General features: G+C 42.9%; 2 protein-coding genes across 3 annotated transcripts; one reads left to right on the top strand and one right to left on the bottom strand.

The window, feature by feature from the left end:
- Positions 1-2,561: 2,561 nt before the first annotated feature.
- LOC124864441 (acyl carrier protein, mitochondrial-like) lies at positions 2,562-5,272 on the bottom strand. Of its 2 annotated transcripts, none has more exons than XM_047359220.1 (5): positions 5,056-5,272; positions 3,663-3,782; positions 3,330-3,417; positions 2,831-2,932; positions 2,562-2,745 (listed from the first exon to the last, which is right to left on the bottom strand). In XM_047359220.1, exons 1-4 carry the CDS (start codon positions 5,224-5,226, stop codon positions 2,841-2,843), a joined length of 471 nt encoding a protein of 156 aa, XP_047215176.1. In that variant the 5' UTR covers positions 5,227-5,272; the 3' UTR covers positions 2,562-2,745; positions 2,831-2,840. The 2 variants fall into 2 exon arrangements, with proteins under 2 accessions (XP_047215176.1, XP_047215175.1); XM_047359219.1 differs by having other exon boundaries at positions 2,827-2,932.
- A 192-nt stretch (positions 5,273-5,464) lies between these two features.
- Positions 5,465-8,257, top strand: LOC124864440 (dynactin subunit 5). The gene is made up of 6 exons (XM_047359218.1): positions 5,465-5,628; positions 5,762-5,830; positions 5,922-6,040; positions 6,286-6,397; positions 7,446-7,548; positions 7,636-8,257. The coding sequence occupies exons 1-6, from the start codon at positions 5,581-5,583 to the stop codon at positions 7,731-7,733; spliced, it is 549 nt and encodes a 182-aa protein (XP_047215174.1). The 5' UTR covers positions 5,465-5,580; the 3' UTR covers positions 7,734-8,257.
- Positions 8,258-8,966: the final 709 nt, after the last annotated feature.

Below are 8,966 nucleotides of genomic sequence, written 5' to 3' on the forward strand. Positions count from 1 at the left end.
CCCGATAATGTCCTCAGTCGAGGTCAGCAGTCTCCCGCCCCCACTATAAACAGTGTTGGCAGAGCACTGCTTCCCCCTCCTGAGGCGTCGGACGGTTTGCCAGAATCGCTTCGAGGCCAACCGGTAGTCCTTCTCCATGGCCTCACCGAACTCTTCCCAGGCTCGAGTTTTTGCCTCTGCCACAGCCCGGGCCGCAGCACGCTTGGCCTCACGGTACCCGTCAGCCGCCTCAGGAGTCCCACAAGCCAACCACAGCCGATAGGACTCCTTCTTCAGCTTAACAGCATCCCTTACTGCCGGTGTCCACCACCGGGTTCTGGGATTGCCGCCACGACAGGCACCGCAGACCTTACGGCCGCAGCTATGGGCAGCAGCATCGACAATAGATGCAGAGAACATGGTCCACTCTGAGTCTATGTCTCCAACATCCCCCGGGATCTGGTCGAAGCTCTCCCGGAGGTGGGAGTTGAATACATCCCTGGCCGAGGGCTCCGCCAGGCGTTCCCAGCAGACCCTCACTATGCGCTTGGGCCTGCCGAGTCTGTCCGGCTTTCTCCTCCTCCAGCAGATCCAACTCACCACCAGGTGATGATCAGTGGACAGCTCAGCCCCTCTCTTCACCCGAGTGTCCAAAACATGCGGCCGAAGGTCTGATGATACAACAACAAAGTCGATCATCGACCTCCTGCCTAGGGTGTCCTGGTGCCAAGTGCACTGATGGACACCCTTATGTTTGAACATGGTGTTCGTTATGGACAATCCGTGACTAGCGCAGAAGTCCAATAACAAAACACCACTCGGATTCAGATCGGGGAGGCCATTCCTCCCGATCACGCCTCTCCAGGTGTCACTGTCGTTCCCCACGTGGGCGTTGAAGTCCCCCAGCAGAATAATGTACCGATGCTTTCTGGCTGATGTTTTGGTCACTTTTGAATGTTGGTGGTGCTTTCACACTCGTGGTAGCATGAGACGGACTCTACAACCCACACAAGCGGCTCAGGTAGTGCAGCTCATCCAGGATGGCACATCAATGTGAGCTGTGGCAAGAAGGTTTGCTGTGTCTGTCAGCGTAGTGTCCAGAGCCTGGAGGCTCTACCAGGAGACAGACCAGTACACCAGGAGACGTGGAGGAGGCCGTAGGAGGACAACAACCCAGGAGCAGGACCTCTACCTCCGCCTGTGCAAGGAGGAACAGGAGGAGCACTGCCAGAGCCCTGCAAAATGACCTCCAGCAGGCCACAAATGTACATGTGTCTGCACAAACGGTTAGAAACCGACTCCATGAGGATGGTATGAGGACCCAACGTCCTCAAATAGGGGTTGTGCTCACAGCCCAACACCGTGCAGGACGCTTGGCATTTGCCAGAGAACACCAGGATTGGCAAATTCACCACTGGTGCCCTGTGCTCTTCACAGATGAAAGCAGGTTCACACTGAGCACATGTGACAGAGTCTGGAGACACCGTGGAGAGCGATCTGCTGCCTGCATCATCCTTCAGCATGACCAGTTTGGCAGTGGGTCAGTAATTGTGTGGGGTGACATTTCTTTGGAGGGCCACATGGCCCTCCATGTGCTCGCCAGAGGTAGCCTGACTGCCATTAGGTACCGAGATGAGATCCTCAGACCCCTTGTGAGACCATATGCTGGTGCGGTTGGCCCTGGGTTCCTCCTAATGCAGGACAATGCTAGACCTCATGTGGCTGGAGTGTGTCAGCAGTTCCTGCAAGATGAAGACATTGAAGCTATGGACTGGCCCGCCCGTTCCCCAGACCTGAATCCGATTGAGCACATCTGGGACATCATGTCTCGCTCCATCCACCAACGTCACGTTGCACCACAGACTGTCCAGGAGTTGGTGGATGCTTTAGTCCAGGTCTGGGAGGAGATCCCTCAGGAGACCATCCACCATCTCATCAGCATGCCCAGGCGTTGTAGGGAGGTCATACAGACACGTGGAGGTCACACACAATACTGAGCCTCATTTAGACTTGTTTTAAGGACATTACATCAAAGTTGGATCAGCCTGTAGTGTGTTTTTCCACTTTAATTTTGTGTGTGACTCCAAATTCAGGCCTCCATTGGTTAATAAATTTGATTTCCATTGGTGATTTTGGTGTGATTTTGTTGTCAGCACATTCAACTTTGTATAGAATATTTCATTCATTCAGATCTAGGATGTTATTTGAGTGTTCCCTTTATTTTTTTGAGCAGTGTATGTATCCGTCCTCCTATTCATTTTCAAAGCTAACAATAGAAATTGAGTGGAAGTTTACAAAAATTAAAACAAATCAAGAGGTCATGCAACAGTTGCGGCTCTAAATGAGTTTTATTTTGCTGGTCCGAGAGCGATAGTAGCTCTTTGGACTGTAAAGGCTGCAGACCCCTGGTTTAGGACATAATCTGCTCAACTCAGCTGCTTCATCTATGCACAAACCACATCCGTGATCCTTCAAATGAAGTAAGACCAAATTCACACAACATTGATCAATTCACAAGAAAATTATGCATCAATCTCTCAGGCTGGAAGCAGAAGAAAAATAAAAATCGGGGTTGTGACAGATCCTTGTATAATAACATTTTTTAATATCTGAACTTTCAAGCATGTTTATTTTAAATACAGTGAAACACAAAACACGGCAGGCGATGCAGACGTCGCCACGATGGACTTGAGAGCTGATGGGGGTTGAAGTGGAAAAACTGGTACCAATCTGCTTCTTAAGTACTTCCCATGGGGCGAGCACCCTCTGCAGGTAGGAAATAAAGGAAATTGATGTAAAAGCAATTAATAATGTACACCAGAGGAGCTGTGAACAAAGTGGACCCACCTGCCTTGCAACCATTATTCATAAACATCCTTCTTGTCTGCAATGTACTGTATAATCTCCTCTGGAGTCATGAGCTTCTCTGCTTCGGCATCTGGGATCTCAAAGCCTGCAGCAGAAAACGCACAGAACAAAGGTCCGGTACACAACATGAACCAGAATGCAATTCAACTTTGTACACGTGTAAATAAATATGCGTGGAGACATTTAGGTTATTAAAGTGAGTTAGGTAGGTCATTGAGATTAACAAGTTTTATGATTGCTGTATTTTTGCTGAGCTGGTGAGGAAACTAATGACATCTAGCCATCCCCTATTTCGGATGAGAAAACAACTTTTCCATCTTTTTAGTTTAGGATCATCTTATGCTATAAAATCACCACATCTGCCAGGCAAACAAGGCACTGATTTTTGCATCAAGGCCAACTTCAAACCCCTGAAGATCTCTCTTTTTGTACTGCATCTCAATCTGGATAACTAAACCCAACTATGCACAACATACACTCACCAAACTCATCTTCCATGGCCATTATGATCTCCACCCGGTCCAAGCTGTCCAAGCCCAAATCTTTCATGAAATGGGAGGTTGCCTGAATCTGGAGGACAAAAATCAGATATTTAGTGACAAGTTTTCACAGAAATGAATCAGTCGTCCAGAGGAGCACAGTCACAGGTCTGGCAATGAATGAGGATTTTATTTTATTTTTTCAAGTATTAAAATAAAATCACTGTTTGGTTGTTCCATGCTTATCAAGATTTAGAAAACACTAACAAGTTTTGTAGTTTTCTAGATTCTTATAGCACCTTAGAAACCTTTAGTCTTACTAGCAACAATGTTCACCTTTTCTGGGTTGATCTTGTCGTAAAGTTTCAGGACATACATGACACGGTCTTTGATGGTTTCTAGGGTGAGAGGGGGCAGGTCGCCATACTGTCGACACAACAACTCCACTGATGAGATCTAAATGAGGCCAGAAGGAGAAATAGAAAGCTCAGGATGTCATGTAAGACCATGATTCTATGTACAATCATTTGTTCTCACTGTTGCTCTGTTGAAGAAACTAAAGACAGACTGTGAAATCAGTTATTGACTACTGGGTGAGTTTAAGTTAAATCGGTCCTGATTATAACAGACAGTTATATTTGACACACAGTCAAATCTGTTAATAACATAGCCTGACACCAAAAATGTTCACCGATTTATTTTAAGACCTCACCTCCAGTCCTGTACCATCTTCTACTTTTTGCTGCTCCTAACCATACAAAATGGCTTCAGAGATGCATGTCTAAAAGGTACCACTTCTGAGCATAAAGGTGGCACATATTCAAAATAAATGGGGAAAAAATTCCACCTCTCGGTTACTATGGAGCAGCATTTCACCATATAAAAGTGCACAACACTTGTTCTAGTGCAGCTGATAACCTCATAGCCTAACCTAACCTAACCCAAACCTTTATAGTACTGTGGAAATAATGACTAAAAAATTATCTTAAAAACAAAAATCAAACTGACACGTCCCGTCCCTAATAATCCTGATTAGTGCATCTTTGGAAGAAATTGTTACAAACTAGAACAAAATGTTAACTACAGTGCAGAGAGGATTTCAAGTCAGCTTTGGGTAACATGCAGAAGAATAACTTGCAGGAAGAATAATTTTTACTAGTTAGTTTTATTATTCAGGTATGCCGAGTGTCCGTGTGAGGGGGCAGATGTGGAGATCATCTTTAGAGGAAAAGCTAGCAAACAATATTTACATAAAGTGGTGATGCAGACACGTATGTTTGGATGACATAAAAGTCCTTGGAGAATAATCCTAAAAGCTGATGTGTATGTTGCAGAAACAAAAGTTTTCTAGTATCCCTTCGTAGTCTCGTCAGCGTTTAGGAAATGAGCATTTGTAGCGTGATTTCCACGCTCTGTTACAAGCATTTAATCCAATTTAAGTTTAGGATGTAGAAATCTCTAGTACAAGCACAACACATGGCAGTACATTTTGCTAACAGCTAGCTTTGTGTGCAAAACACAGCAGGTGTATCATGAAAATATCTCTTCACAATGTGTCATAGATTTGAGCAAACTCTGAAGTTGAAAAAAAAAATACTCTTCCAACTAAAACAAAGATCATACAGCAGAATGAACCTGCATCACTCCATTAGCTTTGAAAGACATCGGGTAGGTCACACTGCTGCTAAAGCTAGGACTGAGCTACGCGCCGCGTTAGCAGGGGACTCACCCTGCTCTGTCCCAGCCACCGCGTTCTCCGGCTGTCTGCGGCGAAGGAGAAAGGTCGGTGGACGGTGACTGCCGGAGCGACAGCCGCTCTGAGTGCGAGGTTAACCGGGAAAAGCCCCAGCGAGGGCCGTGCGAGCGAGCGGACACACAGCTGCAGGACACGGGCCGCCATGTTGTAGGAGAACCTGCTGCTGGATCAGAGGCAAGTTTTAAGAATCCAGGTCAAGGGCTCCAAACTGCGCATGCGCATTACATAAACCGTTGGGTTTTTTAAAATAATTTGCCGTTGATCTTTGGTTAATATTTTGTAATTTACTAAATAAACGCTATAAAATTATATTTATGCAAATAATTTTATTAGAAAGGAAAATTACGGAAGTGTCTAGGTATGACCAATCGATCCTAGAATGCGCCTGCGCAGAAAACAGGAAGTGAAAGTGCTGCGCTCAGAACTGCAAATAATAAGTAGATGTAATTGTCAAGTAATATTAGCGGCTGTCGTTGATATTTTACGTAATTACTAACCATGGAGCTGTCTGAAATACTGTACAACAAAGCGGAGTACATTGAGACGGTAATATGAGTGGCGTTTGAAGCATTGTTTTTAGCTAAAGCCACGGCTCTTATGACTAGCTGGTTGCTAATATTGAAAAGGGGCGTCGGATGCGAGAACAGGGTTTTAATGCTCCTTTTGTAATTTATTACAGGCTTCTGGAAACAAAGTGAGCAGGCAGTCTGTGCTGTGCGGGAGTCAAAACATCGTCCTGAACGGCAAAGTGAGAAAACAGCAGGGATGCAGAGGTCTAACGCTGCTATGACATAAAGAAATCTGTTTTTAATACGTTGCTTGTGTGTTTTTTCCTTCAGACTATCGTGATGAATGACTGCATCATCAGGGGGGATTTGGCTAACGTCAGAGTGGGTAGACACTGTGTTGTAAAAAGCCGGAGCGTTATTCGACCACCTTTTAAAAAGTTCAGCAAAGGGTAAAATATTCTTCTTATGCTCCACATATTCAAGCTGAAGTCAAATGTTAAACACAGATCACATTCAATCTCGTTTTCGTTCTGTGTTAAGTTGAATTGAGATATTGTTTAGTTTTTTTAATACTGTTCAAATGTCTTCATCTCTGTATATAATGCATCCAAGTAATCAAACTATCTTGCAATCAGTTGTTCTCTATGATTTTAAAAGGTAATTTATATTGGTTTATCCATGTTTTTTCCTTCAGTGTGGCGTTTTTCCCGCTCCACATCGGAGATCATGTCTTCATCGAGGAGGACTGTGTGGTCAATGCAGCACAGATCGGCTCCTATGTCCACATTGGCAAGAACTGCGTGATAGTGAGTGAAGTAAAAAAAGGCAAACAAACATGCATATGAACAAACTCAGAACAGTTAAAGGACAGCCATGCAAGAAAAATGTGAAACGGTCTTCCAGCTACAATCTCCTGCAGTCACATGGTGGTCATGTTTTACAGAGATGGAGAGCAGCAGAAACAAACTGCTGACAGGCAGCACTGAAATAATGGCTTACACTGTTTAGGGTCGTCTTTATTATGTCTTTTTTTTAAGAACTTATGTGTCCACTGGGAAAAATGGTGCCCATGTAGACAGCATTTCTCATAGGTCATACACAGTCTGGAAATGTATGGGATAAAAGTAGAGTAGCATGGATATCTATGGGAAAATAGTGTGGAGTATCAAAAAATATCTGTATTTCCAAACTTTATTCCCTGTACCATTGTCTAAAAGTTATATCAGTTGTTATGTCCATCCATCCTCTCACCCTTCTTAAATGTAGTTTTTGTAGGTTCTATGTTTAAAGCCTGATCACTGCACAAACATGTATTAAAAAAAGTTGTCTGGAAAAATATGTGACTTGCATGAAAATTAAGAACCTTTCATTGTGGAAACAAGAGATGCATTACGATCCACTCACTCCCTAATCTTGAAAAAAAAATGTTGGCTACAAGGGACCACTCAAACTTCCTTTTTATAAACAGTTTCATGAAATATGACTTGTAAGGAATCTAAACAGAGCGCTGAGCCTTCTGACTTCATGTTTAGTTTTGGTGTTAAACAGAGCTGAAGTGGATTTCCAGTTTAACATGACTATGTGATCTTTTTTTTTTTAAGCTTTTATTTTAAGAAGTAACTCCAACAAGATAGTAACTTACTGAATGTTTAAGAGTGGATAGCACAATTATAAATAAAAAGAGAGATGTAGTGTCTTTGCCTTGTTTTTTGGAAAAGTTGGTTTCAAAACATTCCTTCTTTAGTGTAGTAAAAAAAAAACTGCTATATAATCCATAGAATAAATACAACTTCTGGATGAGGTGAAATGTTTTATTACTGCCACGTTTGTGTTACTTTTACTTCTGCCATGCAGGGTCGTCGATGCGTGCTGAAAGACTGCTGCAAGATCTTAGACAACACGGTGCTTCCTCCTGAGACAGTCGTGCCACCTTTCACAGTCTTCTCCGGATGCCCAGGTCAGCAGGACACACACCAGACATTTATTTTTCCTTCCTCCTACCTGGCCTGACTTTAACAGTGTTTTCTGTCTTTCGCTCTCTCAGGTCTGTTTTCTGGAGAGCTCCCAGAGTGTACACAGGATCTAATGATTGATGTAACCAAGAGTTACTACCAGAAGTTCCTGCCCCTCAGCCAGATCTGAGTCACACCATTATACTTTAACCCAGCTCTGCGTTCAGTCTGACGCTCCTGTCAGACTGCAATGGACTTTTGAGAGCTCATCTTTCTCATCAGAACACTAGTCTCATTTAGCTGACCCTTGCCATGGCAATTCTCCAGCATGTCAGATATATAAAGAGCCTGGATCCAGATTTATTTCATATACACCAATGTTTTCCTCATCAGTGTCTTTTTTTCAGATAGGAAGTGAAGGAGTGATACCTTATGAGATTTAACCATAGACCAAAACTGTAGCATCAAATCTTCAACAATGTTGGTGGTATATGTAACCTTACAACCTACGTAGTTTTCTCTCTCAAGTAAAACAGTTTGCATTTGCTTGCTTTCTTTTCCCTGTCCCTCAGATGTTGTTAAACTCCATATTGTTTATTTGATCCAGTTGTTGCAGGTTGGCTTGTTGCATTTGTCATTTCTTAAGTTTACAGTTTTTGCAACAAGCAATTATTTAAGCCTGTAAATAAATGCAAATGTGTGTAATTGTCTAAACCGTTCACCACTGACTCAATTCAATTATATAGATTATATGTTGAGCTCTATGAATACAGAGCAGAACTTTAGATTAGAAAGTACTGCAAGGCAGTCTCTTCCTTGTATTTGCAAATGCAAAATAAAATACAGCTTCTCTTAGAGTAAAGACGGCAGGAACAGAAATGTGATCCACGGGCATATTTTTCCAGCTTCAGGATCATATAACAGTGTTCTGGCGCCCCCTGGTGGCTCAAAGCAGGACTTCAAGGTCTCTGGGAAAAGGATATTTCGATAAGTGATGATAAACTAATTAAAGTTTGCAAACCTAAAAGCTGTTTTACATGATTGGGTTCGTTGCTTCCATGAGAGCATCATTAAATGTTGCTCTTACATTTCACGTGTTTTATTAACTGCAGTAAAACAGAATTATGTGCCGTTTAGTGTTTATTCTGGTTCTTTTGTTCAGATATAATAGTTCCTTTAGATTAAGTGAACTACAGCGAATGACATTTTAACTCAATGAACAAAACCAGAATGTGCTGTTAAAATAAAGTAGTGGATTCTAAAACCGCCCAAACAATTTATCTTCTGATTGGCCGGTTGTATTGCTCACTGTCCAGTCAGGGTGAGGTGTGAAGATTGTGGGAAAACTGTCACTTGCAACTCAAAATAACAAAAAGGAGTAGCTGAATTTTAAAACAGTTCTAACTTGTACCAGTTATCAGAT

Source organism: Girardinichthys multiradiatus, chromosome Y, assembly GCF_021462225.1.
Source record: "Girardinichthys multiradiatus isolate DD_20200921_A chromosome Y, DD_fGirMul_XY1, whole genome shotgun sequence".
Classification (NCBI taxonomy): Eukaryota; Metazoa; Chordata; class Actinopteri; order Cyprinodontiformes; family Goodeidae; genus Girardinichthys; species Girardinichthys multiradiatus.